The sequence below is a fragment of the Ptychodera flava genome, chromosome 20 (assembly GCF_041260155.1).
Source record: "Ptychodera flava strain L36383 chromosome 20, AS_Pfla_20210202, whole genome shotgun sequence".
NCBI classification, from domain to species: Eukaryota; Metazoa; Hemichordata; class Enteropneusta; family Ptychoderidae; genus Ptychodera; species Ptychodera flava.
In genome coordinates, this window is record NC_091947.1 from 29,497,277 (window position 1) to 29,516,839 (window position 19,563).

Below are 19,563 nucleotides of genomic sequence, written 5' to 3' on the forward strand. Positions count from 1 at the left end.
TATCGCTCTGACTGAGATTCAGAGACGATGTATGATTCTCATTGGAGCTTAATGAATTCATATCAAACATAAACAAATGCATCATACTTTCAAATTTTCGAAAGCTCTTCTCAGGAAATTATATCGTTAGACCTCATTATCCATAAAGGTCACCCATGCAACAAAGCGAACGTTCTCGACTGCAATACACACACAAAACCAAAAGATACATTGCGGTTAATGAAACCAAACGGCAACATTCAAGGGCCTTGTTAAACGCGCAACATTACAATACATTAGAACAATCATGCAACAACAAGACAATACAAAATACAAGATATTTTCGAGATAAAAGTAATGAAATGCGACAAAATGATTCTAAATCTTGTTTAATTATTACTAACTTTGGACAATCGGATGACATTTAAATGTTATTTAATTTTCATTAGATTACTTTCAAAACCTTGGAATCGTAAAAAGTAAAAGGGAACCAAAATATTTTCAGGTCCCCTATATGCAGATCAAAAACTCCAAGTACCCCTCTACAATCTCCCAAAATTTTCGAATCCAACCCGAATTCCTCCGCCCCTCACCGTTATTTGTGAGCGTAGCCTAATCACATACATAAGAAACAGAAATATAAGCGTTACGATGATGCCAAACTTCACAACAACTACAACAGTCCGATCTCCGATTCAAATGAACATACAACAAATACAGGCTGAACGAACAGTAGACATTCTAGCTTCCGTACTTGAACAAACTGAACTTCAGTGGAACAACTCGATTGGTAACATCTACAATCATTCAATCAGTGCACATGTTCCACCAAAAGAAAATGAAGGGCTGATGAAGACAACTCTACTCTCGAAAGATAGCATCAAAGGATCGCAGTGTCAAATTAGTCTTGCTACGTAGATTAGGGCTACGTCCCGCCATGGCAAATCAACACTATACATAAAACGGCCAAACATAACATAATATACACTTACAATATACACAATATCATACACAAAATTCAAACAACTAAGATATGAACGATGTGTTGAGCTGCTTTCTCTTCTTACATGTCACCAATTGTGTCTGCTGTCAAATTAATCTTCCCTGCACAGACCTTTGTTCCTGCAAAGGCAGCGATAAGTGTGGCAACCCTTTTACTCATGACAATGCTGGTGAAGAAGAGGATGATGAATTCCTACAATTACTAGATTTACTGGAAATAACATGAATGACTTGGATCATGAATCATGCCATTATTTTGACTTCAGCTTACTCTGACACATTGTTTCAGCTACAGAGTTACATTTCAACAACTACAATAGTGTCGTTCATGTGGATCTTTTTCATGTTTGCACTTAATAGTAATTGGTGATATTGTCCCAACACATTTTTACAAAATAATGTTGGCGTTCAAATCATTTACCATATATGTTAAAATCAAAATGTTATATAGATATCCTGTTTTCATGGTTACAGCATAACAAGAAAATGTTGGTATTCTTGAGTAACATTAAAAAGTTTCCTTATGCTGTGAATGGCTATATTATAATCCAAACAAAAGGCATATTCGAAGAATCAGCCTCTGACCTCTAAAAGCTGGACATCGGTATTGGATAATATTGTAAACAAGAAGAGATGTTTATATGTTTTAAAACATACATTCAACAAAAAAGTAATAATTTTCAGAACTAATTTCAGCTGTTTGTTCTCCATGTTCTATGCACTTTTTTCACATCATAATGCTTGTGGTTGCATTGATACTTTAGTTATTTTTTAAAATACATTATTCAAAAGAGGAAATATTTATTTCAACAGAAATATGAAAATATTTCAGTAAAATCACTTTAAATATCACTTTTGATATTAATTTTTTGTTTCACATGCAAATACCATTACCAAATACCAAATATCACTCGATAGTGCAAAAGTATGTTTACTAATTTAATATCTCATTTCTGCAAATTGCTTACCTGTGTAAATTATGCACATAAAGGGGTACAGCCTTCCTCGATAGCTCAACATTGTCAATTATCTTCAAGTAGATATAATAAGCTTTCAAATGACGTATGATGTGGCTGTATGATAGGGCTATATGTGTTAAAATTTTTAAAATATTGTTATTCTAAAGGGGAAAATATTTTTTTCCATATAAATATGAAAATATTTCAGTGAAATCAATTTCAATATCTCTTTGGATATTAATTTTGTATTCTACATGCAACTACCTTTCATTTGATATATCACTCGATAGTTTAAACGTATGTTTAGAGAAGTTAACTATAAATTTATAATACTATATCGCATTTATGCAAATTGGGTATGCGTGTTGATTATGCAAATTAGGGGGTTATGGCCCGATTTGGTAGCTCCAAATTGTCAATTTTCTTGAAGTAGAGATAATTAGCTTTCAAATGATGTATGATGTGGCTGTGTGTTGTGGCTGTATGTGTTAAATTTTTAAAATATTGTTATTCAAAAGGGGGAAATATTGTTTTCCATATAAACATGAAAATATTTCAGTGAAATCAATTCAATATCTCTTTGAATATCCATTTTGTATTCTACATGGAAAGACCTTTCATTTGATATATCACTCGATAGTTTAAACGTATCGTTAGAGAAGTTAACAATAAATTTCAATTATTATATCGCATTTATGCAAATTGGTTACCCTTGTTAATTACGCAAATTGGGAGGTTATGGCCCTACTTGGCAGCTCCACATCGTCAATTTTCTTAAAGTAGAGATAATAAGCTTTCAAATGATGTATGATGTGGCCGTATGTAAGGTGGGTACATTAAACTCCTAAAATAAGGCTCTTTTTGTGGATTCGCGCCGCTCGCCTATAGGTCCCAGTCTAGTGGTGCGATCATTTGTGCATCAGCCTGTTTGCAATACGGTTTTTTATGGCAATAGAGCCTTTTCTGTATGTGCTCCCCATTTGTGGAATGCTTTACCATTTGTGATAAGGCTTGCTAATTCTTATAACAATTTTAGAAGTCAGTTAAAAACTTATCTTTTTAGCTCATTTTATTCCTAGACATTTTTTAAAATTTTATCTCCTTGCATTTTATTGGTGTTTTCTCGTAATTTTTATTTATAATTTACCTCTTTTTTAGTGATGTGTAAAGCGCATTGAGATTTTTAAAATGTAATGCGCTCTATAAGAAATAAATATTATTATTATTATTTAAGTCCGGAATAGTTCCAAGTGTAAACAGTAGACATTACGTTGACAGGCTAAATAGTGGGTATTTCAACATGCTTTTGGAGAATAGAACAAATACTTTCAATTAAAGAACAAAACAAAAACAGAGAGAAAATCATTAACACTTAAAATTGTGATTTGGAAACTCAGCTGTGTCTTAGAACAACATCTACACATGAATTTGAGAAATAGCGGTTGGTTTTCATCATGAAATAGAAAGAATAACAAGTATATTTCAATATGGGAACGTATTAGGTTGTCGCAATCTTCCGCGATTATCTTTGACAACTGAACTTGAGCTGTAGTACGTGTATATCTCGATCTACACTTGTTGAACTTTCTGAGTCAATGTATTGTGTAAGTATACAACAAAATTATAAAGTTGTGGGTAAACTTTGCGAGTATAAGGTTACGTCTTGCAAAATGTAAGTTTTTACGTGGATTATATACTAGTTAACAGGACTTGAGGTTCGGTGGCCTTATTATCATATATTTGAGCCAACGTTCGCGATAGCCTGGCGTGTGACGTAGCATAGTAGTTCTTCACAATGAATAGTATGTTATAAAGATTACTCACGACTGTGTCAATATTTATGATGTATCCTAAAATGCTGATTGTTTTTCAACCATAATTGCTCCTCATTTTCGAGTTCATCACAATTATCGGAAACGAGGAACAAATGTATTGAAAATAAACACAACCAGCATTTTACGTTCTTTATAAACATTTACACAGTCAATACATTTCTCATTTTCGCAGAGACAGTCAATTTACGCGTTATCGTATGCAAATGTTACCCCATTAAATGGCGTAAACACATCAAATCTGCATACTTTCTTTCAGTAATGACAAGCAAAAACGCCAGATGGCAGGTGTTTCAAGTGGTTTTACTCCTTCTGGAAAGATAATATATTGTCTGTAATCATAGACCCTATAGAAACATCTCTAAAGTATATACTGTAATTCAGCTGAGATGATCCAAATGCCGCCCAAGTTGTTTCACCACTTGTCTATATTTTAATACAATTTACATTCATTGCTCTAATGTTTACACAGTTGATTGATTTAGAACTCTATACAACCCGATGAAAATAAACAGATAAACAGAAAATTAACGATTGTGCTATAGAGTCAACAGATTGCAGTGTCTATATGACTGGGACTGGACTCAACATTATGCCGCTCAGTTCCCGGTATAGAATCACACATGCTTTGTTACAGTGCAAACGAATTAAAAAAGGTGGTTGGTGTTCGAGTGATTTTACTCCTCCGAGAAAGATAAAGTATTGTTTGTAATTCAGCTATGATGTCAGATCCAAACGCTGCCCAGTTTTTCCACCATTCGTCAATTGTCCATTAATTGTTCTTGTGTTTACACAATAAATTAATTTCTAAGTTTTGCACGACACGATAAAGTAAACAACATGGAATAATAAAGATTTTGCAGTAGATCTGCCAGGGCAACAGACCGCAGGGCTTTGCGATAATGAGAGAGTCGTACTTTCTCTACCTGCGCTCTCTGCAGATTGATACAGAATAATAAACATTTTAGAATGTTCCTTGGCTGTTTGACATTTTATGACACATGTGCAGCGTCTTAGCTGGTCCCCATACAAATGAATCAGCAGTGTTTGGTAGTCGGTACCGGAAATGCAATACTTTATTCTTTCTCATGCCGTGCCTGACATCGATAGTCAACGTCGACGCACTTACAGATAGGTGTAGATTGAGTACCTGTCGACGTTGACCAGTCGATGATACTGTTCTTTCAAAATCAATGGTAGAAAGTTTTGTTATGGGCAGACTCCCTTGTGGATCATAGATCGTAAAAAGATATTGTTTGACAGATTGTGAAAAATATTGCAAATAGTCATTTTTTCAGGCAGCTTTTGATGTTTATGTCGATTAGTTTTCCTCAGACTACATTTATACAGCAGCTTTATGAACATATGTAGGTACCTTGGTGTATTGAAATTATAAGGAGGTCGCGTACAAAATCAATACAACGTAGGGATTGAGAAAAATTAACGTTGGGGGCAGAAGAGAAACTGGGGAGGGAAGGCACAAAAATTGTGTTGGGGTGGGGATGGGCGGGAGCGCGAAAATTCCTGAGTACTGTGAGGGGGTCTTTACTACACTACCCGACAAGCAGTCACCTGCAGTCTTAATGGGTCAGTGGTTGTAACTCCTGAATTTTTATCACTGTTTTTCTTTTTTAATGTAAACAAAAAGTTTCTCGTTGTCCTCCCGAGAGCATGTTGAGATACACAGTATTCGGACTGCCGCGCATTTGTAGACTGAATTGTTATTGTTGACAAGTGGATTTGAGTCCGAACTAGTTCCAAATGTAACCTATGGACGCTGTGTTGACAGGCTAAATAATGAGTGTTTTAACATGCTGTCGTTAATAGAACAAGAACGTTTAATAGAAATACAAAACCAAAAAGGTGAGAAAATCATTAAAACTTAAAATTGTGAGATGGAAACTCAGCAGTGTGTTAAAGTAACATTATTACAGGTGCTGTCGTCGTCAGTTTTCGTTTTTCTACCTCAGCTTGCACGAAGGTATAAAAAGGATAATATGGAAGCTTTCATCGAAGCCTAGTATTCTGCACGTTTCTTCAACAGTCAGTGTGATTAAAATTGATATTCCTCCTCATTTTCGAGTACAACAGAATTAGGAACATGTGTATTGAAAATAAACACGACCAGCATTTCACGTTCTTTATAAACATTGACACAGTCAATACATTTCTCGTTTTCGTGGAGACAGTCAATATACGCATAATCGTATGCAAATGTTACCCCGATTAAATGGCGTAACCACAACGAATCGGGACTTGCATACTTTCCACTAGTAATGTCAAGCAAAAACGCCAAATGGCTGGTGTTTCAAGTGGTTTTTCTCCTTCTGTAAAGATAACATATAGTCTGTAATCATAGACCCCGGAGAAATGTCTCCAAAGTATACACTGTATTTCAGCTGAGATGATAAAAATGCCGCCCAAGTTTTTTTCACCACTTGTCTATATGTTAATACAATTTACATTCATTGCTCTAGTGTTTACACAGTTGATTACTGTAGAACTCTATACAACCAGATGAAAATAAACAGATAAACAGAAAATTAACGATTCTGCTGTAATGTCAACAGACTGCTGGGTCTAAATGACCAGGACTAGACTCAACATTACGCTGCTCAGTGCCCAGTGTAGAATCATACATGCTTTGTTACAGTGCAAGCGAATGAAACCAGATATGAACTGAAAATGCTCACGTGTTTCATTATATATTGCATTTATGTGCAAGTTTGAACCTTTGCTACATGCTTTGCTACATTTAAAGTGTTATGATCAACACAATGAATTTCACCACAGATCAATTCTAAAGGTCATTAAGTATTCAAATATGTAATTAGCTGAAATAAAAATAATTAATTTCTTTGAGTACTGTCATTGTATCACAATATAGCATGTGTAATTACCTTTGGTCAAGTCCTTCAAGCTCTATATGCCAAACCGTGAAAGCTTGTTAGCTATTTATGCAAATTATGAATTAGCTGACATGAAAATGCAAAATGACTTTCAATACTGTTATAACCTGGTATAATGATCAATGTACACAGCATGTTTTGCCAAATTTTATCAAGTAAATGCCAGTATATATCCCTAATTTGGAAGGTTCATTAAATATGCATATTGGGAATTGGCTGAAAAAAATGTCAAATGACTTTCAATAATCTTGTATCATAGTATCTTTAATGTACATAGCAAGTTTTGCCAACTTTGGTCAAGTCAAAACAGATAAATATCGCTAATAAATGCGGGATATCGGACCGCAGGCAGGCGAAGATTGCATTATAAGCGCGCCAACCCAAACTCACTGCATGGACATCACATTTACGAAATCAAAGTCCAAAGTCAACTACGTCATTGTTAGAATAAGAGAGGTTTTCCATCACACGGGAGCATACCACCACAAATTTTGCACAGATGGCGTTGCACTGGCATTGAAAAAGGGTGCATGGGAGCATGGGAACGCGGGCAGTTTCCCTCGCTATGGGTAGGAATTGCATTGAGCAAGACACACTTCCGGGTTCGCAAAAAACAAGGATCCCTTTTACGGGGCGCTCAAATATAACTATTTGCTGTGATACATAGCAGAGGCGTATATGTTTGTGATGCTGAGAATAACATCAGTAAATAAATGACGGGTTTTAAAAGTTGATGTTTTTTGCGATGAAACAGACTTCTGAAGGTAGCTCGCTTGGGGAACACGTCATCCCGGCCGCTGTCCGCTTTGACCCCAGTAATTCACACTGGTTTTGGTTGGCCCCAGGTACCCAAGTCACTTCGACCCCGTCACACTTTTGCCTACATGTCCACGGAGACGATTCAACATGTTCCACAACAAAGCCAAGACAAAAATTGAAATATCAATAAAATGGCTTCACAAAGGCTGAAATACACGATACTCGATGAAGTATGAAGTTTATGAAATGAAATCAAAATTGACAACACAAGTGTTTGTCTCGGGTAATACCACTTGAAGTTGAACTATTCTACAGACTGTTTTTTCCATACAGTGCAGTATTTGTCAGTGACAATTTAATCTTTGCAATACATTTTTTGCGATGAGCTGGAAATTTGATTAATATCGAGTTAATGTACATAAATATTCCGTTATTTACTGGGACACGTTTATTTTCTCGATCCGCTATCTGCGGACTACGTGCTGAAGTACATTGACTGTTCATGTCAACGATCGTTTCTCCCTCTGCAGAGTTTCTGTATCCCGTTCAACAACGCTGTACCTCGATCACACGATAGTGACGCTATGTAGCTGTGCAGTATTGAAACTTATCATAAAATGGCCACCTCGTCTAACAGTAACACGTATTGTCGGGATTATCGTACGGAAAAAAGACTGCAAAAGTAAGACTTATGAATCTTCATCAGAATTGAACACATCATGATTGTACACGAGTATCAACCGTGAATGCACGTTGAGCTCGGCAGTTACACAAGCATGGTACGCTACATGCATAGCCCTACGAGTATGGCGACAGTGTCAGGCTTTGGCTACGCCGCCTACTGGAGGTGGGAGGCGGCGTAGCCAAAGCCGGACACTCTCGTCATACTCGTAGGCTAGCTACATGCACTGCCGCGATGCCGATCGTATGCATTCCAAGGCCTATCCCGGAATTTTTTCACAAACAACCTCAAAGGAGAGCAAACATACTTCTATGGACAATGACGAACACGTTTCTTGGCGAAGCAAATTCAAAACAGTGCAGAAGTACATGAAGTAGGTCATGGCCTTGGACTCTGTGCACGAACCTGATTGGACACTTCAATACCTTTGACCCAAAGTTATTATTCATCAGCACTTCCATGCCATGAGGCTAGGTAGAGAACGTATGTACTCATTTCTGGCGATCGAGCAGCGAGGGAAACAATCAATTACCAAGGATAAAGCTAATTTGCTAAACGATATTTTATCTTGAATAGTGAGTTGAATGAGTAATAAAATATCATATTTTTAATGTTCAATACGAGGTGAAACACGGAGGGACCGTGGTTGAAACCAGTGCTATCCAGCTGTAGCCAACCTGGACAAGCACATTTCACAGCGCCCTCAAACAGTCGATTGTTTTCACTTGTCATACGCGGCGTAACAGAAAAATTAAAACTTTCATAACTTCATTATATCCAAGCCACGCCCACCAAAACCTTTTCAGTTCTAGCCATTTGAATTCTGAAGATGTCTACCAAATTTGACTGAAATACGTTCAGCCGTTTTTGAGAAAATGGACCAACAGACAGACAGACAGACACACAGACAGACAGACATCGCTGCGACATATGCTCACGTGTTCACACGTGAGCAAAAAACTAATGTGGTTGGTGTTCGAGTGATTCTACTCCTTCGAGAAAGATAAACTATTGTTTGTAATTCAGCTATGATGTCGGATCCAAACGCTGCCCAGTTTTTTTGCTCACGTGTGAACACGTGAGCATATGTCGCAGCGATGTCTGTCTGTCTGTCTGTCTGTCTGTCTGTCTGTCTGTTGGTCCATTTTCTCAAAAACGGCTGAACGTATTTCAGTCAAATTTGGTAGACATCTTCAGAATTCAAATGGCTAGAACTGAAAAGGTTTTGGTAGGCGTGGCTTGGATATTAATGAAGTTATGAAAGTTTTAAGTTTTCTGTTACGCCGCGTATGACAAGTGAAAACAATCGACTGTTTGAGGGCGCTGTGAAATGTGCTTGTCCAGGTTGGCTACAGCTGGATAGCTCTGGTTTCAACCACGGTCCCTCCGTGTTTCAACCTCGTATTGAACATTAAAAATATGATATTTTATACTCATTCAGCTCACTATTCAAGATAAAATATCGTTTAGCAAATTAGCTTTATCCTTGGTAATTGATTGTTTCCTCGCTGCTCGATCGCCAGAAATGAGTACATACGTTCTCTACCTAGCCTCATGGCATGGAAGTGCTGATGAATAATAACTTTGGGTCAAAGGTATTGAAGTGTCCAATCAGGTTCGTGCACAGAGTCCAAGGCCATGACCTACTTCATGTACTTCTGCACTGTTTTGATTTTGCTTCGCCAAGAAACGTGTTCGTCATTGTCCATAGAAGTATGTTTGCTCTCCTTTGAGGTTGTTTGTGAAACAAATTCCGGGATAGGCCTTGGAATGCATACGATCGGCATCGCGGCAGTGCATGTAGCTAGCCCTACGAGTATGACGAGAGTGTCCGGCTTTGGCTATGCCGCCTCCCACCTCCGGTAGGCGGCGTAGCCAAAGCCGGACACTGTCGCCATACTCGTAGGGCTATGCATTAGCGTACCATGCTTGTGTAACTGCCGAGCTCAACGTGCATTCACGGTTGATACTCGTGTACAATCATGATGTGTTCAATTCTGATGAAGATTCATAAGTCTTACTTTTGCAGTCTCTTTTCCGTACGATAATCCCGACAATACGTGTTACTGTTAGACGAGGTGGCCATTTTATGATAAGTTTCAATACTGCACAGCTACATAGCGTCACTATCGTGTGATCGAGGTACAGCGTTGTTGAACGGGATACAGAAACTCTGCAGAGGGAGAAACGATCGTTGACATGAACAGTCAATGTACTTCAGCACGTAGTCCGCAGATAGCGGATCGAGAAAATAAACGTGTCCCAGTAAATAACGGAATATTATGTACATTAACTCGATATTAATCAAATTTCCAGCTCATCGCAAAAAATGTATTGCAAAGATTAAATTGTCACTGACAAATACTGCACTGTATGGAAAAAACAGTCTGTAGAATAGTTCAACTTCAAGTGGTATTACCCGAGACAAACACTTGTGTTGTCAATTTTGATTTCATTTCATAAACTTCATACTTCATCGAGTATCGTGCATTTCAGCCTTTGTGAAGCCATTTTATTGATATTTTCAATTTTTGTCTTGGCTTTGTTGTGGAACATGTTGAATCGTCTCCGTGGATATGTAGGCAAAAGTGTGACGGGGTCGAAGTGACTTGGGTACCTGGGGCCGACCAAAACCAGTGTGAATTACTGGGGTCAAAGCGGACAGCGGCCGGGATGACGTGTTCCCAAGCGAGCTACCTTCAGAAGTCTGTTTCATCGCAAAAAACATCAACTTTTAAAACCCGTCATTTATTTACTGATGTTATTCTCAGCATCACAAACATATACGCCTCTGCTATGTATCACAGCAAATAGTTATATTTGAGCGCCCCGTAAATGGGATCCTCGTTTTTTTGCGAACCCGGAAGTGTGTCTGCTCTTGCTCAATGCATTTCCTACCCATAGCGAGGGAAACTGCCCGCGTTCCCATGCTCCCATGCACCCTTTTTCAATGCCAGTGCAACGCCATCTGTGCAAAATTTGTGGTGGTATGCTCCCGTGTGATGGAAAACCTCTCTTATTCTAACAATGACGTAGTTGACTTTGGACTTCGATTTCGTAAATGTGATGTCCATGCAGTGAGTTTGGGTTGGCGCGCTTATAATGCAATCTTCGCCCGCCTGCGGTCCGATATCCCGCATTTATTAGCGATATTTATCTGTTTGACTTGACCAAAGTTGGCAAAACTTGCTATGTACATTAAAGATACTATGATACAAGATTATTGAAAGTCATTTGACATTTTTTTCAGCCAATTCCCAATATGCATATTTAATGAACCTTCCAAATTAGGGATATATACTGGCATTTACTTGATAAAATTTGGCGAAACATGCTGTGTACATTGATCATTATACCAGTTATAACAGTATTGAAAGTCATTTTGCATTTTCATGTCAGCTAATTCATAATTTGCATAAATAGCTAACAAGCTTTCACGGTTTGGCATATAGAGCTTGAAGGACTTGACCAAAGGTAATTACACATGCTATATTGTGATACAATGACAGTACTCAAAGAAATTAATTATTTTTATTTCAGCTAATTACATATTTGAATACTTAATGACCTTTAGAATTGATCTGTGGTGAAATTCATTGTGTTGATCATAACACTTTAAATGTAGCAAAGCATGTAGCAAAGGTTCAAACTTGCACATAAATGCAATATATAATGAAACACGTGAGCATTTTCAGTTCATATCTGGTTCACCATCGTCAATTGTCCATTAGTTGTCCTTGTGTTTACTCAATAGATTAAGGAAGTTTTGCACGACACTATAAAAATAAACAGGAACTAGAAAGCATTTGCAAGCAAAAGCGAAGTTCCAGAGACCAGAGCAGCGGAAGAAACAAGAAAACAAGAGAATGTGTGACAAAGATAGGTGCAGAATGAAAGAGTGCTTTGGATTTAATATTCAGGGCTGATAGCAGTAAACACCATAATACAACTAAAAGCAAGGCAGTCCGGGAAATTACAGTACACAGATTACAAATGCCTACATGTACGGTAAAAACGCAACAGATACATACGGGGGCGACAACGCACGGAAATGTTTAACAGACGACATTCTCGCGAGCCAGAGCAATAATTTTTGCTCCGCTGACCTACGCAAAAATCAATCGCTTGACGGGTAGCGCTGAGTTGTTGCCGTAAAGAGGTGTGTCATTTACGACGATGATCAGACGAGAGGAAACATCGGACCTAGGCCGTTGAAATTGAGCCACATGCATTTTCATTTGATTAAAAGCACAGACTAAAACAATTTTCATTGCTATGTCGCTGTTTTCACAAGATACTGACCATTTGATCTTGGAAAGTTGAGTTGCTTTTACGTGCAGCCAACGCATGCCGGTGCATGACAAACAGTACGTTCACTATGAATGCCTAGCTCTGCATGGCAGGGCTGTGTGTTACCGGCGTTAAACGGCCTCCCACCACAGCCCCGCAGACTGATATAGGAAAAACCGCTGGTGGCTCCTCAGAAATACGGCGGGCAGTTTCTCCGCCAAAACAGCCGATTTTGAGTCCAATTTTGCATTGATCATCGTTTTCGAGCACACCCACCTCGCCTAGGTACACGATGTGCCCAGCCGCGCTTGTAAACTTAGGGAAAGGCTACTTTTCTCTCTCTGTGCGAGCGAGGCGACTGATACGCCGCCATGTTGTCTCATGAGCATTCGGGCGAAACAGTATAGCGCCACGTACGGCGGGTATTTAGAGAAAAATAAAATCTAAAAAGCAACAAAAAACAAAGCGAAAGAAAGCTAGAATTATTAATAACTGAACGCAATATGATAGTTGAGCAATGCCAAATAAAAAATAAATAAATAAACAAACAAGAAATGCCCGTAAAACCCGTCCGAGCTGAGCGATGACGTCATAAGCGTATCGCCATGCATTCTGGGTAATTAAGGTAAAATTTGTGTATAGCATGTTCTATGGTAGTAAAACCGGAAATAGAGAAAGAAAGAAAGAAAGAAAGAAAGAAAGAAAGAAAGAAAGAAAGAAGGAAAGTGAGCAAACACTAACAGTTCCAGAGCTGGTCTCTGGAACTAATAATAAGGGTGTGCTGCAGATTTACCAGGGCAATAGCACCGCAGGGCTTTGAAATTATACGGGAGTCGGCCTGTTACAACCGATAACGTAGTAACTAACCAATAACGTATCAAACCCGATAACGTAGTAAAAATTTACCGATAACGTAGTAATCAACCGATAACGTAGTAACGAACCGATAACGTGGTACTTTATTCTAACCGATAACGTAGTAAAAATTTACCGATAACGTAGTAATTTTCCTAACCGAAAACATATCAACAAATTTACCGATAACGTATCAAATCAAGTGATAATGTATTGGATCAAGTGATTCATGGGAATAGATTCATAGGGCTAGATCTATCCTCAATCGATCGAAGAATCCATGGATCAATCGATAGATCGGCCGATTGATCGATCGATACACTGATCAATCAATCGATCGACATTTTATCGATGGAATGATTGAATGAATTGCTCGATTGCTCGACTAATCGAAATATATATATATATATATATATCGATGAATAGACAGATAGATCGATCGATCGAAGAATAGATAAATAGAGAGATCGTGCATCAAATCAACCCATAATGTAGGCAAGTGAACGACAACGTATAAAATCAACCGATGACGTATTGAATCAACCAATTATGTATCAGATCAACAAATAACCTAGCCAAGTCAAAGAGTAAAGATTTCAATCAACTGATAATGCATCAAGTCAAGAAATAAATTATCAATTGACCAATAAGTATTAATAAATGGAACTTAAATGAATATAAATGAGTGTTTTCGTGATATTACTCAGACATCACGAATCGAATTTCATCAATTTGGGAAATGCGAACTAATTTATAAGTATTCCTGCAGGATGAATTAAAGATACAACACACATGTGAGTGTATTTATCGACACACTTTCTAAGTTGGGAGGACTTGGAAAAAAGTTTTCAACATGACCAATTATAAAATTTCGTTACTTACAACGTCAGTATATCAAAATGACAATAAGTCTTTACAATGTAACTCTCATTCTGGGACTGAATTACAGGTAAATCTGAACTCATTGCTCAATTGAATTCCTTAAAATCAAAATTCATTAATTTTACTAGTCAACAGATTTTGTAGACAACATATTGCTTTTTCTTTCCTTTTTATCCCTTCTGTCGTGATTTACGTTGTCACATCTTATTGAAGTTTGATTACGAAGACATCGCAAACTTATTGAGAAGTCGTACAAAGTATAGTGCTGATAGGAAAAACACTTAGGCCAATATAAATAAAACGTTTGTTTCTCATCCTCGCTCGCGTCAATTGAGACCCGCCGCGTCAACCTTTTGTTCTGCTCATGAAGAAATAAAATGAAAAAAACAAAAAAACATGCGACGATTGTGCATAACGCATGCAGTGCTGTATAAAACAGAACTGTAAACAAAATAACTGACTCTAACATTCAATTCAGAACTGTACACTTATGTCACTGCTATATTAAGCTGACAAAACTCTGCATTGCTGCACTAAAAGTCAAACCGCAAAACTGATGCTATACAAAAATATTAAGCAACACTGCTGTTGATTTATCTCTGCGTACATTCCTATGTCGTTTTCAGTTTTTGCGCGTTCTGTTTGGTTGAAGAATAAAAAAATTAGAAGAAAAAAAACCGCGTAACCGCTTCATTTTTGCGATATGTCTTGGATGAGAAACAAACTTTTTATTTTTCTTGGCCTTACCAGAGTTCACTCATACATTTATATTAGGTTCCTGCATATTAATCACTGATATGCTTACCTTTTTCAAATACACCCGATGGAGATTTTCAATAACATGAAAAATCGTCAATTGTACGAATAAATCATTAATATTCTTTGGTTAATCACTAATACGCAGTTATTTCTATCGGTGACGTATCTAATATGTATGCAAAATTGCGATGTTGGCTGTCGGTGACTGCAGCATTGCGATTGGTCTGATAGCGCCAAAAGCAGTCCCGAAGGTAAAAAGGTATTCCGTTTTGTAGCTCGTCCAATTACTTTGTTAAAAGAATGTTTTGCGATAATCACATTTATGTGCGAAGCAAAGTATTCCCACGACTTGCCTTTATAACTTTTATTGCAGCAAGAACGACTAACTTGATCTAAATGCCTTGCTATACTACTGGAATGGGTTTGGAAAATCAAGGCGTTTCTAATCTTGTTATTACAATCATACTTTCTGTCTGAATTGCAGCCGCTACATACACATAATAGTTTCTTTCTCGGTAGGGTTCTCTGTGTACACCAACCGCCGCTCATTCCCTGCCTTTGCTTCATCAGTACTTGTACTGTCTCTTTGAATTTTACCAAACATGAACTAAACTGTATAGCTACTATAGCAAGACTAGAAACAACTTCCCAAACCTATTCAAGTAATTTAAAAACGTTCACATCAACTTAGTCGTTCGTACTACATGTAAAAAAGTCGAAACACAATTGATTTGCTGCAGAAATTGTAACAATTTACATTAAAGGGAAAAAAATAAATAGAAGAAAAGAAAACTGAGTGCGAGAAAATGTGATAACATATCTATCTATCTATCTATCTATCTATCTATCTATCTATCTATCTATCTATCTATCTATCTACCAATTTATTATATCGATCGAGCAAGCTATCGATTAATTGAGCTGTTTTTCTATCGAATTGATAGATTCTTCGTTCTATCGATCGATCTACCCATCAATTTATTTGTCGATCGATTGATCGATCGACCATCTATCAAACATCGATAGATAGATCGATCGATCTATCGATTGAGTGATCGATTTATCTATCGATACATTGATCGATCTATCTATCTATCTATCTACCTAATCTATATCTATCTATAAATCGATCGATCTATCGCTCCCCATGAATCGCTTAATCAGATATTATCAGTTAATTGATACGTTATTGGTTGTTTTGATGCGGTATTGGTTGACTTTTCTACGTTATCAGTTGATTTAATCTGTTATTGGTTCATTGATACGTTATCGGTTAGGAAAAAGTACTACGTTATCGGTAAATTTTTACTACGTTATCGGTTAGAAAAAATTACTACGTTATCTGTTCGTCACTACGTTATCGGTTGATTTACTACGTTATCGGGTTTGATACGTTATTGGTTAGTTACTACGTTATCGGTTGTAACACGGCCTTTCGCAACCAGCGCCCTGTGCAAAATCAGGCTGTTTGATATTTTTTATTTTATGATCTGTGCAGAGTACAACTTAGTATATATATATATATATATATATATATATATATATATATATATATATATATATATATATATATATATATATATATATATATATATATATATATATATATATATATATATATATATATATATATATATAACAAAATTAACAAACAGGGCCGATAGTTCTTTGATTTTGTTGACCAAGCCCGCACGTCATTCATTTTTCAGTTCATCTTAGTTGCCGACGAGGACGACTTGGAATCTGCAGCGAGGAATGTTCTTGATACAATGCTGATAGAATGGGGATATACCAAACCCCAGCTGATGATATCAGTCGTGGGTGGGTCACGACGATTTAATGTTAAAGAAAACCAAAAGAACGTCTTCGTGGATGGAATAAGACAGGTAATGGTAGATTAAACCATAATCTTATAAAAATTCCTACCAGCAAACTTAATCATCGAGCTTCGGTTTACCAAGCCGAAGTCAGTTTGCTAAAATTTGCGATTGTCACTAGCCAACTTTACAATTTTACAACACACAACGTTGTAATGAAAGTAAATTGTACATTCTGAGATGTATTTATCGAGGAACACTCTGCAAGCGTCGACGTTGAATCCTGCTTCCACACTTCAAGCAAAAGTGATATCATGATAATATCATGATATATTAAATGTGTGTGTATATATATATATATATATATATATATATATATATATATATATATATATATGTATGTATGTATTAATGATATAATGCGATAAATTTAGAAAACATACAGCTGGTTTCAGATAAGATAGGGATAGGAACGAGTACATGTTGTATAGTATGATTCTCTCGCATTTGCTGATTTCCTGTCTTAATTGGCTGATTGATTTCAGCTGACAAAGACAACAGGTACCACGTGGTTGATGACGTCAGGGTCCAATGTCGGCGCTGTGACTGTGGTGGGAGAAGCAATGACAAGAATCAGTGTCAAAGTTCGAGATAAAGTGTCGTGTATCGGAGTGACAAGTTGGAGTGGCACAGATGAGAAAGAAACCATACTTGAACATCGAAAACTGGTAATAATGAAAATTTTCTCTATGTACACGATTTTGCAGCATCTGATCTCTATTTATTTTCACTCTGAATAATCACTCGCAACTTTCTCGGGTAAAGCTGCATTCACAAACACCTCTGAGGGGATTCCAAAAAAAGTTATCAGATTTTTTCAAATACCCCTAACAAACTCACAATGCGTTCAAGTCCCTCCCTCTGACCTGATATAATGTTGAAGTCTCCCTAAAAGGAAGGCAAAATGTGGCCAATATAGTGCTTCGTCCAAAAATATCAAACCATATTACATGGAAGTCTATTGGGCAAACTATTAGGATTTTTTCCATAAAAAAATAAGCTATAGCTCTACATTTATATGTGTTTGATAATTCATGTACATGTACTTTGCTTGAAGTAGCAGGTAAAAAGTGCATGTGTGTACAAAAGAATTGATTTGGGATTTCATCGATAATGTTGAGTCACTATACATGGTAATCTATGAGAAAACTATATGAACGCGTACTTTCGAATATAAAACTTGCAATATATGTTCATCTATAGACGTTTGATAACTGATATAAATGTACTGTACTTGATTACCATGGGGTGTATACAAAAGCAAATGTGTACAAAAAATTTAATTTTGGAATTTCACCGAAATGTTGATCCACTATACATTGTAGTCTGAGAGGAAACTATGAATATTTTTTTACCATATAAAACTAGCTAAATCTGCGTATTTATAGATATTTAATAATTGACATTAATGTACTTGATTAGTCTAAGGTGGTTAAAAGTGAATGTGTGAGCAAGAAATTTGATTTTGGAATTTCACTGAAAATGTTGATTCAACATGCATTGTAGTCTATGAGGAAACATAGAATAACACATAGGTTATCATCTCCCAAATTGTTATTCAAAGGTTGTTTGACCTGAGGCTTCCAGCTATTATTGATGACACTATACACTATTCTAAATAGCTTGTATGTTGTCAAAGTCCTCAAAAATACAAATGTACTTACGGCGACATGAACGTTTGACACTGACCTAGACCCAATGTATTATCAGTGGGAGAATGTTATCAAATATGTTATCTCCGAAATTGTTATTGAAAGGTTAAAAAAAAACTTTTAGTCATTATAGAGAAAGGTTTTGCACAACATTGGGGTTGAGTAAATAGAAATCATAACAAACTGAATATTTTGCTTCAAGGTGGCTGCTTGGATCATCAATAAATGTTTAATATACCCTAAAACTTGCGCCAAAGGGCTCGCTGAAAATGGAAATGGTAGGAAATGAAAGTGCCAAAAGGTATTCCAGAAGGAATTTGATATTCAATAAATTTTCAAGTTCCCCTATGCAATGTCAATTTTTTTCAGATCCCATCTGGCATGTTATAAATTTTTTCAAGTCTCCCTGAATCTACCCCCCTCCAGAGGTATTAATGAATGCAGCCTCAACCATATCGAAAATCTCAAGTTTGCGCTTGCTTTTGCCGAAAATGCTTAATTTCTTAATCGTTGAAATATTTGTTAAGTTTGGTGGTATGGCATTTTAACAATCTATTGGCATACCAATGGGTACAAATTGTGCACCACTTCTTGCTGACTTATTTATGTATTCATATGAAGCAGAGTTCCGACAATCTCTCTACAAAGCAGGGTCTAAAAAACTTGTAAGGCATTTTAACAACACGCACAGATATATTGATGATCTGATTAGTCTAGACAATCCAGACATATCATATTACTGACATCATACTTATCCTGATGAGTTGGAAATCAAAGAAACAACCGAGGGTAAGAACTCAGCTTCATATCTTGATCTGTTCCTACAGATGGGTACTAATGAGCTACACACTAAGCTGTATGACAAAAGGGATGATTTCGATTTTGAAATCATAAATTCTCCCCACTTGTCAATTAATATTTCATCTGCACCTGCTTATGCTGTGTACGTGTCTCAACTTCTCAGATATTGTAGGGCTTGTGATTCCTACGCTAATTTTCAACTGAGACACAGCTCATTGGCATCAAAATTACTGAGACAAGGATACACAACAAAAAGACTCGTTAGGACTTTCAAAAAGTTCTACGGTCGATATGACGACATTGTGGCCAAATATGACACCTCGGT

General features: G+C 36.8%; 1 protein-coding gene across 1 annotated transcript in view; it reads left to right on the forward strand.

Annotated features, from left to right (window-relative positions):
* LOC139120552 (transient receptor potential cation channel subfamily M member-like 2) overlaps positions 1 to 19,563 on the forward strand; it is a 67,988-nt gene that overhangs the window by 28,149 nt on the left and 20,276 nt on the right. Inside the window, exons 2-3 of the mRNA XM_070685026.1 lie at positions 16,618 to 16,794; positions 17,271 to 17,453. Coding sequence (XP_070541127.1) covers positions 16,618 to 16,794; positions 17,271 to 17,453 — 360 coding nt within the window. The remainder of the gene's footprint in view (positions 1 to 16,617; positions 16,795 to 17,270; positions 17,454 to 19,563) is intronic.